The sequence below is a fragment of the Nicotiana tomentosiformis genome, chromosome 3, assembly GCF_000390325.3.
Source record: "Nicotiana tomentosiformis chromosome 3, ASM39032v3, whole genome shotgun sequence".
In the NCBI taxonomy this organism is placed as follows: domain Eukaryota; kingdom Viridiplantae; phylum Streptophyta; class Magnoliopsida; order Solanales; family Solanaceae; genus Nicotiana; species Nicotiana tomentosiformis.
In genome coordinates this window covers 19,831,237-19,851,709 of record NC_090814.1, presented here as the reverse complement: position 1 = coordinate 19,851,709, position 20,473 = coordinate 19,831,237, and the positions used below count along the sequence as shown (strand labels likewise).

Here is a 20,473-nt window from a genome sequence, read left to right as displayed (position 1 = left end):
ATACACAGACAATTCTTTTGGCTATTTTGTAACCAACTATGCGACCGATATGCGGTCCGCATATCGGTTATGCATTCGCATACCTTGTTCCGAATCTCCATTTTTGGGTTTTTAAAACCCGACCCTATTTCGTTAAATACACCCTTTGGGCCATTTTTGAGACATAATCTGATATTTTAGAGTGAGAGAGAGTGCCCTAAAGTAAGAAGGTGCTCTTCAATAATTTTTCTTCAATTCTTGCTCAAGTTTTGGAAGATTAAGAAGGGAAGCTCACTAGGTCTTCATCCTAGAGGTAAGATTCTACACCCTAAACCCTAATTTCGAAATCTTCTGAAAATGGGTAACTAGCAAGATAATGTTTGGGCATGAGAGTTGTTTATTTTCCATGCATGTGTTATCAAAGGGTGTAGGAAGATTGTTGAGCTAAAAATGATAAAGATTGGGTTGTAGGACGATGAAATCCTTCATAAAAAGGACATTAAAACCTTATGCACACCTAGTGTTTGATAAAATGTTCAAGTGAGCTAGAACCATGATCATCTTCCAAATTTTGATTCAATTTGTTATATTTCTACAATAGATTGAAGTTGCTAAGAATTCCGGAACTTTTTAGAGTTTAAGGAAGCTCAAGTGAGGTATGTTGGATAAACTCTTCTCTTAGAATTGATTCCTACGATATTCATGTAAATTATGTAAGAGTCGAGTGATTCATTATGAAACTGGCTATTCCGAGTAAGATTGGGTTGAAAGATATATGTTCAACAAGCATTCCAAATGCTCTATTCATGTTATGTTACCAATTGAGGATGTGTTAAAATATGGACTGTGCATTAATAATGTTTCGACTTTAAGTCAAGTTCAAATGAAGGCTATTATGCCAAATTTTGTAAAATATCTCTATGTGCCTTAGAATCTAAATTGCTCACATGTGTACTACACACCTTGATTTGAGTTGTATTTGTTGTTGATAATGATAATGATATTTGAAATTGATAAGGTGAGCATGAAATACTGAATATGGACAACGTGCCAAGAATGACCTTACAATTATGGCCATTAGTGCCAATGAAATGAAAAGGTGTGAAAGTAATATGAAATGCGATGATTGATATAAAAAGGTTGATGTCTCAAATAAGATAGCCTAGCCGTTCGGGTTGTGATCGGACACCATGCCGCACACATGGTGGTGATTGTGCTGGAAATTGTAATTGAAATTGTGATTGTGGTCGATGTCCCTAATGGATAGCCTAGCCGATCGGGTCATGATCGGACTCCGTGTTAAAAACGGTGGTATTGATATCGAGAGAAATTATGGTTGATGTCTTTACTGAGATAGCCTAGCCGATCGGATCGTGATCGGACTCCGTACTAAGAGTGCGGTGGTACTGATTTTGTGGATAATGGTATTGTGAATAATGGTATTGTGGACAATGGTATATCGATACAAAAAGAATCTCCTAATGCGACATATGTGAATTAATTTGAACACTGTCTTGATCCTAAATTGAGGTTTGATGTTAATTAAGGCTTTCATTGATATTATGATAATCTTGTTTGTATTATTTATCATTTTATTGAGAGACTGTTTAGTTATACATACTAGTGCTATTCGACGGTACTAACGTCCCTTTTGCCGGGGGCACTGTATCTTTAAATGGATGCAGGTGGTTCCACAACAGGAGATATTGATCAGTGATAGCAGTACACCTTCTTCCCAGATGACTTGGTGAGCCCCACTTCATTCCGGGGTCATGTATCTTTTGTACTTTGTGTATTTGGTTTGAGGTATAACTGAGGCCTTGTTGCCGGCATTATCATTGTACTCTTATTTATCTATAGAGGCTCCATAGACATAATGTGGGTTGTGTATTGGTGCTGGGGAAAGACAAACTATGTTATGTTGTAGAAGTATTACTTGTCCATTTGAGACTTTAAAAATGATGAAACTATTAGAAATGAATTGGTATTGTAGACATGAACATATTTTTGTCTAATTAATGATAATATGTATTATCTCTATTCATGGATGAGTTTAGGTAAAATGAAATCTAACAGGTTTGCTCGGCTGGGTTCACTCAGTTGAGCGCCGGTCCTGCTCCTCGGTTTTGGGGTGTGACATCATGCAAGATCGAAATATATCCAGTTGAGGTATCATCATATCCGAGAGTTGATAAGTGAATAAACTCTTTCCCTGCAGAAGATACCAGGATCAAAGAACCCGTTAGACATGCTGACCAAAGTTGTCGGTGTTGACAAACTGAGGTTGTGCATTGCCTCAGTTAGCCTTCAAGACTGATAGGGTGAAGGCGCCACTAGAGAATAGCAAATCTTTATTTTAATTTCTTTCTTGATGTAACATAGGTTTGAGGGGAAGATTGATAGTAGCAAACCTGTTGTTGTATGTGAAAGAAAGAAAAGTGGACAAAACAAAAGAAAGAAAAATAAAAAAGAGATGAACTTATGATGTAAGTGCTTATATCGACATTCTTATGATGTATGCGCTTACATCAGCATTCATATGGTGTAATCGCTTACCTCGGCAGAGCATTCAAATGCCTATAAAAAGGGTATGCATTTTTATTTACAAATCATCCCTCAACTTATTCTTTCTCTCTTCAATTAATAAAGAGCTATTCTTTATGTGGCCGTGGAGTAGGCAAAATTGCCCAACCACGTAAATCTTACCTTGTCTTGTCTTGTGCAATTTATAGCTTCTCTTTCAAATATTTTTCCCTTCTATTAACCTGACACATTTCTCAATAATACAAATGCAGTAGTGTTGGCCTAAGTAAGTTTGTTTTGATAATTGACAAATGAACTCAAGCATGAACAAGGTCCATACACAGTGTACACAGACACGGGCAAATTCGAGCACAAGGCATGCACGTGAAGGAGATAAACTTAAATGGTTATATTTGATATCTCCTGAACGAAAAGATTGCTTAAGTGATAAGGAGAAGGACTCCTTACTCAGAGAACTCCATCCTAGATAAGGGAGGAGTTAGAAGTTGAAGATAACAAGAACTCTTCCACCATAGAAGAGTATAGTATTAGAACTCTAATTATTTCCTATTCTACTAACTCTATATATTGCAGGATGTTCTCATTTTACAGGCATGCACAAACGCTGAAGTAAAACGTGAGTTGAGAGCAAAATAGCAAGGCATTTTACAAACAATTCTTGTGTGATTTAAGTGTGCGAACCTGAAGCTACATGAACTAGATAGAAGAACCTATTCCAAATGTTTGTCTTTCATTCTAGTTTCATTGTAGTAGGGCTTTTGAGTTGTACCTTTCAGTTTTATCTAGAAGAAATTGTACTAGGTAAGGTGAGTGTTGTATTCAAGTTAGAGTTAACTTGAAGTTGTCGTAACAGCTAGAGGCTGGTTGCCACAAAGGGTTAGAGGTAATCCTTAGGTTTACAATGAGTTTTGTAAATGCTATTTTTGGCTCAGTGATTCAGTGAAGTGTTGGGAAAAATCCTACTGGGTAGTAGGTCGTGGTTTTTTGACCTTTTGAGCCAGGTGTTTTCCACGTAAAAATGCTTGTGTTCTTTACTTTCTGCATTTATTATTCCGCAATAGTAGTATAAGGAACACATAGAAGAACTAGGCTCTTCTATAATCTGTGCACGCGAAAAATTGGACACCACACAAATCACTCCCCTCTTGTGTGGTATTGAACTACAAAACATCAATTGGTATCAGAGTAGGTTATCCTTGAAGAGGCTAACACCTTAGGAGAAGATCAAGATGATTGCACCACCTGGAAACTGGGAAGGACAATTCACTGCTAGGCCACCACTCTTTAATGGCCAGTACTACTCTTGGTGGAAGAACAAAATGAGAGATCATATTCACGGAGAGGACTATGAGCTATGATACATTGTCACTGATGGTCCACTGGCTACATTGAAGAAAAATACTGAAGGAGTAGATGTGCCAAAGACAAGAGCATATTGCATTGCAGAGGATTTGAAGAAGTGAGAGAAGAATGCTAAAGCCAAGAAATGGCTTGTTTGTGGACTTGGTCCAGATGAGTACATCATAATCCAAGGCTGTGCCATTGCTAAGCAAATTTGGGACACACTACATGTGGCTCATGAAGGAACTACTCAAGTGAAGAGATCTAGAGGAACTCTACCGTACTCTCAGTATAAGAACTTTGCTATGAAGGATGGAGAAACCATTCAAGAGATGTACACAAGATTCACTACACTAACAAATGAACTAAAATCTCTTGGAAGGATTATTCCTGAAGAAGAGAGGATTGAGAAGATACTTACGAGGGTCTTGAAAATCACTTGGTAAAGCAAGATCACTACCATCCAGGAGTCAAAGAACATTTCTACTCTCCCACTAGATGAATTGATTGGAAATCTCACTGCCTATGAACTTAGGAGATAAACTATGAAGATGGATGTACCTAAGAAGGAAAGAAGCTTGACACTCAGAATCACTGAAGGTTCTGATTTGGAAGATGATGAAATGGCTATGGTCACTAAAGAATTCAAGAAGTACCTGAGGAGAGAAAAATATTCTTCAAGAAGTGGAGGCTACAACAAGGCAAAAGATCCTGAGAAGCAAACCAATGATGGCTGTTACAAGTGTGGAAAGCCTGATCATCACATCAAAAACTGTCCTTTGTGGGAAATTGAATGGAAAAAGGAAAGAGCTGAACGAAGGAATAGGTTCAACCCAAGAAAAGCAACAACAAATGATCAACTAAGGCTATGGTCTCTACTTGAGGAGAAAGCTCAGATGGTGATGATGAGGATAAACGAGCACTTATGGCCGTTGGAGAATCTGATGAAGAAACTGAGGTAAGTGTCTTTCATCTCAAAGACAAGATTAAATATTTGTCTAAAGAAAGGTTATCTGAGTTGCTACTAGAGCTAATTGATGAATCTGAAGATGTAAATAACGAAAAGGAACATCTGCCTAAAGAATGTGTGATTTTGAAGGCTAAGTGCAAAAACTTGGAACTTAGGGCTAGTGAAACTATAAGAGAAAATACTATGTTGAAGAACCATGTTCATGCACTTGACTCAACTGTCCTAGAGCTTAGATCTGAAAATCTAAAATTGAAACTAGGAACATGCAAAAAGACAACTGATCAACAACTCACTTTAGAAGAAAATGTAAGAAAAATTAAAGATGAGTTGTACAAGAGAGATGAACATGTAAGAATTCTAAAGGAGGATCTAAGAAAGGTCAAGCATGAGCTAGACATAACTTGTAAATAGAACAGGTCCTCTGATGCACTTTCATGGTTACAAGAACACCATAGTAGCAACAGAAGAGGACTTAGCTTTGGGAACCCTACACCTAAGTGGGATCCCAAAATCAAGTATCTTACACTTTCGTAGAATAAGATTTGCACACACTGTGGTAACACTGGTCACTATAAAAGTGAATTCACTGAAGAAAAGGCAAGTCAAAAGAACAAAGATTTTGTTCAAGGAAAAAATAGGTTGCCAAGGTGGGCTAAAAAGAATTTGATTCACCCTTTTGCCTATAGAAAGGGACCCAAACTAGTTTGGGTTTCTAATACTAACCCCTGATTTATTTTTGCAGATCCAAGTGAAGGGGACTAACCAAATATGGTACATGGATAGTGGCTTCTCAAAGCATAAGACAGGAAGCAAGAACCTATTTCTTTAACTTGAGAACCTTAAAAGAGGTAATGACTCCTTTGGAAATGGTAAGAAAGGTGAGATAATTGGGGTTGGAAAGGTAGGTAAGACTGATTCTCTCTCTGTTGAGAATGTCTACTTGATAGATGGGCTGAAGTACAGTCTAATAAGTGTATCACAATTATGTGATGGATGTAACATGGTAGCATTCACCTCTACAAAATGTTTTGTGATTAATCTTACCATCGGCAAGATAGTTTTGCAGGGAAAAAGAGTGAACAACATATATGTTGTGAATCTGTACACACTTTCAGATAATGAACTCACTTGCTTAAGTGTGTTGGATAATGATCCTCTCCTTTAGCACAAAAGACATGGAGAGGATCTTAATGTCCAAGGAAGATAAAGTTTGTGAGGAAGATAATGAACTCACTAGTCTCCAAGGACTTAGTGATATGGCTGCCTAATATTAAGTTCAAGGAAGATAAAGTTTGTGAGGCTTGTGCAAGGGGTAAGCAAGTAAGATCCTCTTTTAAAAGCAAGAAAATTGTAAGCACTACCAGGACGATGAAACTGGTCTATATGGATCTTTGTGGTCTAATGAGAACACTGAGCAAGGGTTGTAAGAGATATGTTATGGTGCTTATTGATGATTACTCTAGTTTTACTTGGACATTATTTTTAACATCTAAAAATAAAGCATTTGACATGTTCACTTCTTATGTTAGAAAAACTCAGAAATAACTAGGTAATCAACTTGTATCAATTAGGTCTGATCATGGTGTTGAATTTGAGAATGCTAAATTTGCTAAATTCATTGACGAGCATGGCATAAATCAATTTTTTTTGCTCCTAGGACTCCACAACAAAATGGAGTATTTGAAAGAAATAATAGGACATTGGAAAAAATGGCTAGGACTATGCATCTTTCTAGTAAATTACCCCATAGTTTCTGGGCAGAAGGTGTGAACACTGCATGCTACATCATAAATAGGTGCATGACTAGACATCTTGTTGAGAAGACTCCCTGTGAGTTACTTAAAGGGAGAAAATCAAATATATCCCATCTTAGGGAATTTGGATGCAAGTGCTTTGTGCACAATAATGGCAAAGACTCCCTAGGTAAGTTTGATCCCAGAAGTGATAAGGGAGTATTCTTGGGATATTCTTCACATAGTAAAGCTTATAAGATTTATAACAAACTATATGTGTAGAACAAAGTGTACATATGGTTTTTGATGAAACTAACATTCTTTCTGAGAGGCAGGAACATGATGATGAGGCAATTGAGCTGGTAAGAAACTCAAATGAAATCACATCCCAGACTGAAGCTGCACCAGAGGAAGGAACAGGTCCTTCTACCCAGGGCAACCTGACAGGGGGAACTGAACTAAGAGGAACTGATCCTCAAACCACGAGGGAACCTATCCATGAATATGTTCCTCAGCAACAAAACATTGAAGGAATATCTAGGGGAAACCAACTAGTTGTGAAACCTTACAAGTATCAAAGTACTCATCCCATTGAGAACATAATTACTGATCCAACCTCTGGAATCAAAACCAGATCTTCTTTGAAGAATATTTGTGCTTTTGATGCTTTTTATCTCTTATTGAACCTAATAATACTGCCGAGGCTTTGCAGGAAACGGGCTGGGTGAATGCAATACAAGATGAACTCAACCAATTTGAGAGAAGTCAAGTTTGGCATCTGGTACAAAGACCCAAGGACAGATCAGTAACTGGCACAAAATGGGTCTTCAGAAACAAACATGATGAAAATGGAATAGTTACAAGGAACAAGGCAAAATTGGTGGTTAAGGATATATTCAAGACGAGGGCATAGACTATGATGAGACTTTTGCTCCAGTTGCAAGATTAGAAGTAATTAGACTCCTTATAGACTTTGCTGCCTACATAGAATTCACTCTCCATCAGATGGATGTCAAGAATGCCTTAATCAATGGCTATCTAAAGGAAGAAGTGTTTGTCAAGAAACCTCCAGGCTTTGAAAGCAAGGAATGTCCTAATCATGTGTACAAGCTTGACAAGGCACTATATGGGCTCAAGCAGGCTCCAAGAGCATGGTATGAAAGACTATCAAAATTCTTTCTTGAGCATGCTACAAGAGAGGTAAAATTGACAATACTTTATTCTTGAAAGAAAAAGGTAAAGATCTCTTGGTAGTTCAGATATATGTTGATGATATAATCTTTGGAGCAACTACTGATAAGTTAAGTAAAGAATTTGGTAAGCTAATGGGGAGTGAATTTAAAATGAGTATGATGGGTGAGCTTAATTTCTTTTTAGGCTTACAAATTAAATAAAATTCAAATGGAACTATGATCCATCACTAAAAGTATGTGAAAGAGTTGCCTAAAAGGTTTAAAATAGAAGATTCCAAAGAAATTGACACTCCTATAGCAACAACCACAAAATTGGATGTAGACGAACGTTGTTCATCTGTTGATCAGAAGTTGTATAGGGGAATGATTGTCTCCTTGTTATATCTCACTGCTAGCAGACCTGACATTGTTTTCAATGCATGCCTTTGTGCTAGATTTCAGGCAAATCCAAAGGAGTCTCACTTGACTGTTGTCAAAAGGATCTTAAGATACCTAAAAGGCACCATTTACCTTTGTCTATGGTATCCAAAAGATAGTAATTTTAACTTAGTGGGATATGCTGATGCTGATTATGCAGGTTTTCTTGTGGATAGAAAAAGCACCTCAGGTATGGCACATTTTCTTGTCTCATGTCTTGTGTCTTGGGTTACCAAAAAATAAAATTATGTGGCCTTATCTACTGCTGAAGCTGAGTATGTTGCTGCTGCCTCATGTTGTGCTCAATTGTTGTGGATCAAACAACAATTAATAGATTTTGGAATTGATGTAAGTTATATCCCCATCTTTTGTAATAACACTAGTGCAATTAGTATGACTAAGAACCCGGTTCATCACAAAAGAACTAAGCACATAGATGTTATGCATCACTTTTTGAGGGACACCTATGAAAATGGTTTGATCACTGTGGAATTTTGTACTATTGACAAGCAAATAGTTGATATCTTCACAAAAGCTCTAAGTAGAGATCAGTTTGATAGGAATAAGTTATAATTAGGGATACTTAAGATCACTTAAAAGGAACTAGTTCTAACTCAAAAATTGGTTAGACAATTTGTGAATTTTGTACATAATTAGATTAGATTTTGTTCAGTCTCATACTTTCACTAGTATACTCTTGTGCTATGTACTAAAATTGTCTCATTAATATCTAATTATATTATCTTTATTTTCTTGAAAAATTTAGAATTACACAAGAGATTTTTCGGTGAAGAACCTGATTCATCAAGATTACATGGTACGTACTCTCCACTCTACATATTTTGAAATAATTATATTTGGATTATGATTAAAAGGAGAGTCCCATTTAATCCTAACCTTCCTTGAGCTTATCCATTACAAAATGAACCAGTTTCACCCAAGGAGAGTCCCAAAACGCAATAAGTGCCTAGATTCTAGAGAGAGTCTTCAACGTCTTTACAAACTGACTCCCAGTTTGGTTAGATTTCTGAGCTTCTGGAAAAGCTACCGTTACCCAATTAAACTCTCCCTCTTTAAATTTGATTTGGACTTACCCATTTCTGCACTTCTAAACTACCCTGTCATCAAACAACTCTCAAAATCTTCTCTCATATATCTAAAACACTCATCTAAACACAACAATGGAAAACCCTTTTGAGAATCCCTCATCACCACCCAAGGAAACTACATCCACACCATCTATCACACCTTCAACCACACCCCCCTCTAAGAAAGTAAGGTTTAATATGATTGCTCGCAAGGTAGTCGTTGGAAGAGAACAAATCAAGAAAATAAATGAGCAGTTAAAAGCATGTCGAGCAGAAGAACCCCAGAAATCTGAAGAATCATTTAAGTCTGCAATTGAGAGGGAAGAAACTGTTTCATTTGAAATATATAGGGAAACATCTGGTCCTAAAACTACACCTGAAAAAATTTCTAAGGTTGCTAAAAATCTAGAAAATAGGTTTGTTTTGGTAGGAACTATGGCTGGGGTTGAAACCACTGAATCTGGGAAAATTGGTGGTAAAGTTAAAAAGAAAAAAGAAAAAGATAGTGAGGGTGCTCAAAGTGATGTGATGGGACTGGGGAAAAAAGAAGTGGCTGAATCTTCACCCACTCCTGTTGGTTTGACTGAAGAAACATGAGCTATGGTATTGTGGAGTGAGGAATCTGCTGGAGATGAAGAAAGTTTGAGAGAAAAAAAGGGTAGTGGGTCAGGAGAAGTTGCTGAAGGGTTGGTCAGGTTAGGGAAGAATGTTCAAGAACCTGTTCCATCTGTGAAGGAACCCCTCGAAGACCTATTGAAATGAGTGTCTAATAGTTACAATCCTAAGCGGAAGAAGTGTTCAAGAGTTAAAATCCCTAGAACTGCTAGGGCAAACAAGAAGAGAAAGACTGCCTCCTCTATCCCTGTAGAGACTCCTCCTATAAGAGGAAGAGCTACAAGGAGTCAGAAGAAGCAGAGTAAGGCTGAACTGGAAAAAGCCCTAGAAGAGAGTAAAAGAAAAGCTGCCGCAAAGGGAAATAAGAAAGTGGTTGAGCCTGTTGAGGCAGTTAAAATTGAGGAGATGAACCTAGTTCTTTGTGATAAAGACAAGGTAGAGGAGGAAGAGGTTGAGACTCCAAAGACAAAGAAAAGAAAGAGTTCCAAAAAGAAGTCCCCTTCAAAGACAAAGTCTGCAGAACCTTCTACCTTGGCAAAAAGAAACAGGTCTGCCATAAAATCTAGAAAAGGAGAAGAGAGTGAAGAAGAAGAAGAAATCGATGACGAACAGGACAAGAAGGAGAAGTTTGGAAAAATAACCATATTGAAGGGTAGACTCCTCAGGGACTTGGAGGAGGAAGGCATGGTCATGTTGCTGCAATAACTACAACTGTAGGGTTGGAAGGACACGGTCCTTCAGATGGGTAGAAGGGTTACCAGGGCTAAGATTATAGAGTTCATGAAAAATTGTGAGATAAAAAATGGAAGAGTCACCAGTGTGGTGAAGGGAGTGATTGTGAGCTTCGACAACAAAGAATTGGGAGAGATTCTGTGTGTACCTGCTGAAGGGTAGAATGATTACAAAAAGCTCAAATGGCCAAGCCTAGAGAACCTCCCTACCTCCCTTGCCATTACAAGAAAGTTTTTTGATAATGAGTTAGAGATAAAGGCCAAGGATGTATACAAAAGTGATATAAATCCACCCCACAAAATGTTGTTTGAATTTGTTAACAAGGTCGTGTTGCCAGGCAGGAAAGAAGGCACATTATCACATTCATGGACTTGGTCCTTATGGAATGCCTGGATAGTAGGAGGCAGATTAATTATCTTGAGTTTATTATCCAGTTCTTTGATAAGTTTCTATGGCACCAAAACTCATGCTATACCCTATGGTTTCATTCTCACCACTGTACTGGATCACTTCAAGGTTCCCTTAAAGAAATGGGATGTTAGTACAAACAAAGATCACTTTGGAGAAAACAACTTGACTGCCTGTGACTATGAAGTCCATGCTTCTGTTAAAGAACCTGGTTCATCCAAGAAGGTACATATGAACAACAAAGTAAGAGCCTTGGTGCAAGAGAGTGGGGCTAAGGATGCTGAGATTGAGAGGCTGAAGAAGAGGCTGGATGAAATAGAAACTGAGAGGGATGCTCTCAGGGTTGAGCTTGCAAAGGAGAAGAAGAAGAATAAAGGCATTCGTCATGATATGTTAAAGCTACTTCATGCCAGAAACAAAGAACCCGGTTCTTCCCAGCCTTGAAACCTTCCTAGCCTAGTTAGACAAACCAGTGACCCGGATGAGATTTCTTTTTGTTCTTTTTGCTCATGATCCAGTATATTTATTTTTCTTTATGCTTTGTGGATGACTAGTATCAATGTTAATCAATTGTTTTTGTGCTCTAACTGTTTGTTGATTCTTCTTAGATAGCTAATATCATTAGATTGATATATGATGCTTGACTCCATAATTATATTTGAAGTAGCCCTAATGGCCATGAGTAATATCTATTAAAATATGGTTATCTAACACAATTATGCAACTTTTTGATGATGCCAAAAATGGGAAGATATGTTGTGCTTTTTACTTTGGACTGTGATGTTTATAACCTAATGAACCTGGTCCTTGATGATTTGTGGCTTTAAATAGGAAAGTGTTCTAATATTGTGTTGATATTGAGATGAGTTAAAACATGTCTTATGCTTATGAAAAGTACAAAGTTTGTCATCATCAAAAAGGAGAAATTTGTTGGCCTAAGTAAGTTTGTTTTAATGATTGACAAAGGAATTCAAGTATGAACCGGGTCCAAACACAGTGTACACGGATACAGGCAGATTTGAGCACAAGGCATGCACTTGAAGGAGATAAGCTTAAGTGGTTATATCTGATATCTTCTGAACAAAAAAATTGCATAAGTGATAAGGAGAATGGCTCCTTACTCAAAGAGAACTCTATCCTAGATAACGGAGGAGTTAGAAGTTGAAGATAACTAGAACTCTTCCACTATGGAAGAGTATAGCATTAGAACTCTAGTTATTTCCTATTCTACTAACTCTATATATTGTAGGATGTTCTCATTTTACAGGTACGCAAAAACGCTGAAGTTAAATGTGAGTTGAGAGCAAAATAGCAAGGCATTTTGCAAACAATTCTTGTGTGATTTAAGTGTGCAAACCTGAAGCTACATGAACCAGATAGAAGAACAAGTTCCAAGTGTCTGTCTTTTATTTTAGTTTCATTGTAGTAGGCCTTTTGAGTTGTACCTTTCAGCTTTATTTAGAAGCAATTGTACTAGGTACTCTGAGTGTTGTATTCAAGCTAGAGTTAACTTGAAGTTGTCGCAACAGTTAGAGGCTGGTTGCCACAAAGGGTTAGAGGTAATCCTTAGGTTTACAAAGAGTTTTGTAAATGCTATTTTTGGCTTAGTGATTTAGTGAAGTGTTGGAAAAAATCCTATTGGGTAGTAGGCCATAGTTTTTTCACCTTTTGAGCCAGGTATTTTTCACGTAAAAATGCTTGTGTTCTTTACTTTTGCATTTATTATTACGCAACAGTAGTACAAGGAACATATAGAAGAACTAGGTTCCTCTATAATAGGTGCACGCGAGAATTGGACACCACAGAAGTCACCCCCTCTTGTATGGTATTGAAGTACAAAATATCAAGTAGCTATCGCAACTTTGAGTAGTCAAAATTATGGGTTGGCGTTCGGTACTTCGGTACGGTATTTGAAAACTACGGTTCGGTACTTCAGTATTCGACATATCAATTGTGCATACCAAATACCGTACCAAAGTAGTTCGGTACGGTTCAATATCTTCTTGTATGGTTCGGTACAGTTTCGATATGGTTTCAGTACCGTACCAAGTCTTTGTAAACTAAACAGGGATGAACTACTTCTAATTCATTAGAAAATTTCTAATAACATGATAAATGAGCATAGCATCAACATAATGTGAGCAATTCCTTCTAATAATTTATAATAGAAATCACTACATGAGTATAGCAACAGAATGTGTCCTTTGCTTCTAATAAATTTATAATAGAAATCACATCATTATCTATTTTCTCGAGCACTTAGTAAATGAATTTTGCATCACAATTAGGCATAGGGGACCTTCTAGTGTGCTGCTGAAAGCAATCAGCTAAATTCCAAGAAAGCCTAAACTATCATTAGGTTGGGGTGTTGGGCTTAGTCTTAGTGGGCTACTGGCTAGGGGTAAGAACTAATAAGTTGAAATTTTGGACTAGAAATTGATAATTTAGTCTGGGTAGGGAAGGAAGGTGCACTTGTGTAATTCGGTATTTCGGTATACCGAAATATCGAAACCTTCATACCGAGGACCATATCAAAATACCGAAGAACCGAAATTCATATACCGAAATAGTATCAAAATACCGAACTAATTCGATTCGGAATTCGATTTTTCGGATTTTATGCCCACCCCTAATCAAAATCCAGTGTCATAACTGTTGCTAGTGCAGTTTTTGGATCGGAACCTGCTATTTCAACTTTCAAGTGATGTTCTTTCCAAGTGGATAACACTATTGTTGCTCGGATCCAATCCAAGTTATTATTAATTTAATTTGTGCTACTCAGCTATTGGTTTGGTGTTATATATTAATTGATTGGGTGTGCGTGTGTTCAATTGCTTGATTCAGAAGCAAAGCATGGATTTGTAATTTTAGTTTTTCATGCATGAATATTCTAAGTCGTACATTTGCTTCTACTTTATATTAGCCAGCATTTCTTGTTTGCTCTTATTAAAGGTAGTTGTTCCCTTATTGGCGTCCTAAGTAATCTTGTTTAAAACTCTATGTGCTAATAAGATATCGTCCTTTTGACATGTTGTTTGGATGGTTGTTATTTATCGTTTCATAATGTATCGTATCGTATCGTACTGTATCGTTTGATGAATATAATGTTTGGATAGATTGTATTGTTTGCCGTCATTTTATGATATCACGCACCAACAATATGAAGAATAAACTTGCAATATTATAAAGAAAAATTATGATACATGGTAAAATTATTATATAAAAATGTAGTGTAAATAAAAAAATAAAATTATTTAATAATAATGAAGAGTGAGATGAGAGAAAAGGACAAGGTAACAACGTGACCACACCAAATCGGTCGTTACATAAAGTGACACATTTAGTCGTTACGTAACGAGGGATTTAACAATACGATACAATAAAATTTAATTAACAATCAAAACAAACATCGTATTTAATGTAACAATACGATACAATACAATAGGTAACAACCATCCAAACAAGTTGTGAATGTAGTAATAATAATAATAATAATAATAATAATAATAATAATAATAATAATAATAATAATAATAATAATAATAATATTATCCAAAAGATTTAAATTATATGCAAAAGTAATGAATTTTGACGCTATCAATGTAATATAACTAGTTGTGATATGTTACTTGCCATTTCTTTAAGAACGTTATCAATCAATGTGGTCATTAAATAGAAATATCTGTTATTATTGTTTAAGTCAAGATCTGATTATGTAAATATATTTTATAGGAAAAAGGGCCAAATATACCTCTCTATTTTGATATATTATTCATATTTACTCTCCGTTATACTATCGGGTCAAATCTACCCTCACATTTAGGAAAGTTTTCAAATTTACCCTCTAATCTAACAGAAAGCCCCAAAATCCCAAATTCCTTCTATTTACTATAATATTTTCTCACAAATTACTTATCCCTACTTGTGCTCTACCAGAGAAGAAAATATCCTCCACAAGTTGATTTCTTGTTCCACTTGATTATTTAGAGCAGGAAGACTTAACAAAATCGCCACCTCCAAGCATGAGAATACTAATAAATATTTCTTTGAAAGGATGTTCTGAAGTTGAACATAAATTTAAATAAATTATTTAATTTAGGATTTCTCAGACAATACTAAAGAATAATATGTCACAAATTTCATGCAGAAGTGCATGCGCAAGCAAAATTTGTATCAAATGACATGCTAAATCCAAATCCGAAAGGGAATGCATTTACATGGATACCTACGGCCTTATTATGCATGTAGTCCATAAAAAATAATAAATATTAGTAACAACTTCATAAGCGAATGTATTTCGACCACCTGAATAATCAAATAAATCTCTTCCAAATTATCTACGGTATTTTACTCATCCTCATTCCGTTGGAGACATACCCATAAACTGTGAATTCTGCCTTTCATTTATGGTTTGAGCATAACCAAAGACAAGGGGAATAATTATGCTGTAACTCCACACTCCCATTTCTATAATATGGACCTTTTTCTTCTCTTGTGGATCACACGAAGGAGATGACTGATTTGTGAGGAAGAATTGTAGTAAATAGAAGGGATTTAGGGCTTTCCGTTAGTGTTACACCCCATATTTTAGTACGTGAGAGTACGTCATAAGTCAATTGATGTAAGCTTAGAAATGAGATCATCTTTGAAAGTACGTAAAGTAAGTTAATCATGTTACCTTGGAGGTTACAAATCTTTAAGATCATGGACAACAACTACCAAGAGGGTTGAAAGGCTTAGGAGTTAAGCAAATTGAAGGAAATAAGATTCGTCGAATGCCGACAAGTTGGGAATGTTATAACATGTACTTTTGGGGTGCTACTAGGGTTCTTAACGTGATAAGGAGGTTATGTTATGATATATTTTATATGTATAATAGTCGTGTGTTACATTTTGAAATCAAGCGAGTTTTAGAACAAAAGTTGGTGAAGGTCATCACAAGTTACATTCATAAATGTGCTGAACATTAGGTCAAATGTTGCAGATCTTTTCTCCCAATATGCTTGGAATTACGGGATTCTACACATATCAAATTGAATATCTATGAGTTTATTTTCTAACGCATTAAACCGTTTGTTGATACAACATCGGAGTAGAGAGATATTTGCAGTTTTGTGAGACTACATAAGTGACAAGTAGGTGTGTCAATAAAGCTTTTTGAGCAATATATTTTATGAGTTATATGAGGTATTTTTGGGATATATTATATACCAAATTATAGGTTGTGGAATGTAGTTTCCAACGCTCTTAACCGTTTGTTCATACGACATCCGGATAAAAAGATATAAGCGTCGGTAAATGGGCCAATGAGAGGGTGCCAATCTAGCACCTCTTTGACTTTTCTAAACTTGATATATATAGGTCTTAGGCCGTGATTATATTCATTTTTCCATATAACACGACCTTAGAACACCCATAAACATATCCTTAAGCTCTATTCTAGGGTTTCAAAGAAGTTTAACATCTCGGGTACGAAATCAAGAAGCGATAACACTAGAACGATCCCTACGACGTAAGTATCGCTATATCGCCTCTCTTTTTCTTTGTAGTTTGAGTTTTGGAAGGTACTTCATAGTTAAGAAATCTTCTACTTTCTATATTTAAGCTTTTATATATCAAGGAAGGTTGATAAATGTGTTTTCTAAAAGTTAGAACTCACGGGACGGTGATCGGAAGCTGTGAGTTCGATTTATTTCACTTTTAGTGGACATTTTTGTAGTCCACTCGTGTTGGACTATTGTGCTTTATGGAGTTTGGAAGAATGAAGGGCATGGAGAAATGACACATGTGGTAGGATAGTAGGATGGTCGCTCGTCGTTGCAATTTCAGGCTAATTGACAACTTGTTGATTGGGCGTGTTGTGGTATATTTGGGGTTTTTGTTGTATTGAAGGTCCCGAATTGTAGTTGGATTATTTTTGAGTTGCTGATTGTATAGTGTTTGTATCTTACCTATAGTAGGCTTCAGGGAGTAGTAAAATCAGGGAAAATACTGCCCGTTTATTTTAAGAATCGAGTTATCGTTTGAGATACGTGATATACTAGTGCCATCTAAGTTGTACATGTATTTCTTTGTTATAGGGTTGGCGCGCTAGTTGTCGTAAGCTTGTTGTTGAGTTGAATTGACGACTTGAGTTATGTTAAGGCTATCAATTCTTTCCTTTTGGCATGATCCATATGATATAAACGAAACGTGCAAACGCGGAACTTTCATAAATGACTCTATTCATAGAAGTACTAGGGGTGCCTATGTTCTTGATTCCCCATGTGTCCTATTATTATATCTTTTGTTCATGGGTATCAGAAAAATACGTAAGTTGCTAAAGTTTATCGAAAGCATAATGATTTTATGACATTCCGAGAGATCTTATTGACTTACTTCTCATGCATTGCATTCATTTATACATGTACATTGACCCATGACCAGATGACGTTATATACGCGTATACTATATTTATATAGGGTATGGGGAAAGGTTATGGCGTTATATACGCACTGTCACCTGATCAGCTGGTATACGTTGATGATTTCGCCCACAGTGGCTGAGATGATATGATGGGATACCTTCAGAGGCTTGATGATGTTATGTACGCATATACCTATGCATGGTATAACATTTATATGCACATGCATGACATTATAAATTGTTCATGATTCACAGAGCTATTCAGAATTACAGGTTGAGTTCTTTACTCCATGTTTCTTTCATGTCTTTTATATACTAGTTTCATGCCTTACATACTCGGTACTTTATTTGTACTGACGTCCCTTTTGCCTGGGGACGCTGCGTTTCATTCCCACAGGTCCCGATAGATAGGTTGAGGGTTCTCCTAGTAGGCTATCAACTCAGCGGAATGTGTTTGTGCACTCCACTTACTCCGGAGTTGCTATTTGGTCAGTATAATTTGGACATGTATTGATTGGTACGACGGGGCCCCGTCCTGACCTTTATGATATTTATGTACTCTTAGAGGCTTGTAGATAGATGTAATGTATATGGATACTTGTATGGCCTTATCGGCCTATATTTTGAGAATACAAATGATCATGTTAGCCTTTTAGGCCCGTATGTCACATGTATAAGTTTTTATATCATGTTGGGTCGTCCTATATCTAGTATTCCCTTATGCTTTATTCCCGTTTTGTCATGACGGCCCTTTTGGCCCATTAACCATGACAGTATGATAAGAAAGATATGTTACATTCGTACTCGGTTGTGTAAGGCACCGGATGCCCTTCACGGCCCTGCGGTTTGGGTCGTGACAAAAGGGATATCAGAGAAGTTCTGTCCTTGGGAGTCTACAAGCCGTGTCTAGTAGGGTCTTATTTATGGGTGTGTTGTGCACCACACTTATAAGCAGACATTTAGGACTGTGACTCTTTCTTCTTACTCTAGATCGTGTGGTAGAGCTTAGTTGTGAGAAATTCAAACTCCTAAATTCTATTTTTTTTGTTATACAACAACATCTACATCTAGAAAGACAGTTGGTAAGAGATTGAATGTGGCTGTGGAAGAGTTGAGTAAGAGGAACTCGATTTTGCATCATGCTTATGATGAGTACATGTAAGGTCTTTAGTATATTATGTGTGTACTACGACGTGTAAGCTTCTTGCTAAGGAGTCCTAAGGCATGAATATCTATCCACCCATATGGTAAAAAGCAACGAGAGGATCAGATGGTAGATACAAGTCTCAACAAGTAAAAGAAGCAAGGTGAATAAGGATACGAGTTCGGTATTTACAATTCAGGCAGAGAAATATAAACATTCTGAGTTACTTTCAACAGTAACAGAGATATATACAATTGACCATACCTATCTCAATTATGTCCTATGGGTGCTAACAGATATTGGTTAAGAGAAGGATGGGATATGAGGATCCAGCTGGGGTTAGAGTAACCAATAATTATGGATAGATTGTTATCATTAGCTCATATTTCAGAAGGATATTGCAAACATGATAATAGTTCTCCTTGTAAGACATCCAGATGGTGCACTCTAGAATAGTACAGTCAGATATGAATACTAGAATGTTCAGAAATTTCAGAAAACTGACATTGGAATCCTAGAAGGGATAAATGTTTACCTTTGTATGGCTCCCGTTCCTAGTAAAAAGAGAGTGTTAGGTGACCCAAAGAGCCAGTGAGGTGAATCAACAAGGGCTAAAAGTGAAAGAATATTTTGTTGAAATTTTCAGAATAAAGTGATAGACAGAAATATTAGCAGGAGAAAAAGAAGAAAGTAAATGAAACATTATGAGTAAGATGTAATAAATGGATGATAACGGTAAATCAAAATATGACAAGACTACAGATTCTATAGTCAAGTGAAGGAAAAGACAAGAGGTGATATGCCTTGAGATAATAAAAGAGTATAAGCCATAAAGTCATGTCCCCATTTCGAGAAATGAGTTGGTGAGTCCAATATGATTACCAGAAGGAAAAGTTAGACCCCCAGAGTAATAGAAATCAGTATGGACTGGTGAACAAGATAAACTGAACATAACTTCGGGACTGAAGGATTTGATAATAGTCGACATCATGAGAATTTCAGAGATCGCATTCCGGCGATAATAGAATGGACAACAAAAGAATAACCTTTAAAGGTCATTTAGGAAAACACTTCCCTAAAGCAAGAACTGTGAGCAGAGTTAAGCTTAAGGGACTAAGTGTGCCAGTTACACTAGGTGTCACCTTCGTGCGTAAGAAATTCAATTATCCATGGTACATAAAGTTTACCGCAAGGCAAGTAAAAGTCCGTGGAAATGTGAATAGACGCCAAAGATGAAGAGGTAAAACATTTATAGGTAAATCTTCATAGCATTAAATGTTAGTACTCCCCTAAAGGGGGAAGATGGTATAATATGGTATTAAGTCAGAGTTATGTGGTTCAGGTAACTACGGAATAGTAAAGGAATAATGTGGTAGAAATGCGAAAGGAATGAGATTGCATTTACTCAGATCCTACAGATATGATACGACTCCAAAACATTATGCAAGCACGATGGCAGGGATAGGCAATAAGGGTTCCATCACTAGATGTTATTGATAAATAAGTGCAAATGAACACTTGATACATAAGGAGCCAGTGTGCGGAGTAAGTTAAGACAAATGATATAACCTAAGAGAGATTACACAGAATATAGATATGATAATGGACTAACGAGTAGTTAGTAGTTGATTCAGAAAGAGCCTAGTCATGGCTAGATAAGAGGATACAAACAAATCAGCAGATTGTGCAAGATAAACGCAGTGAACCCCAACATAGTGAATTCAGTCTCACAGATATGATGTCGTAACCCTTGAGAAATATTCAAATAGGAGTTGGGGTAATTATAGGTACCGTATAAGTATTATGGAAATAAAATAAAGTGCCACTAGGAAGACTGTAAAAAATTTAAGTTAAGAAGCAATCCTACGAGCACAAGGGCGCGGAGGTAAGTAACGAAGGATAAA

General features: G+C 36.6%; 1 protein-coding gene across 1 annotated transcript; it reads left to right on the top strand.

Annotated features, from left to right (window-relative positions):
- Nucleotides 1-9,865: 9,865 nt before the first annotated feature.
- On the top strand, nt 9,866-10,585 carry LOC138907455 (uncharacterized). The gene is made up of 2 exons (XM_070198052.1): nt 9,866-9,960; nt 10,039-10,585. The coding sequence occupies exons 1-2, from the start codon at nt 9,866-9,868 to the stop codon at nt 10,583-10,585; spliced, it is 642 nt and encodes a 213-aa protein (XP_070054153.1).
- The last annotated feature ends 9,888 nt before the right edge of the window (nt 10,586-20,473 follow it).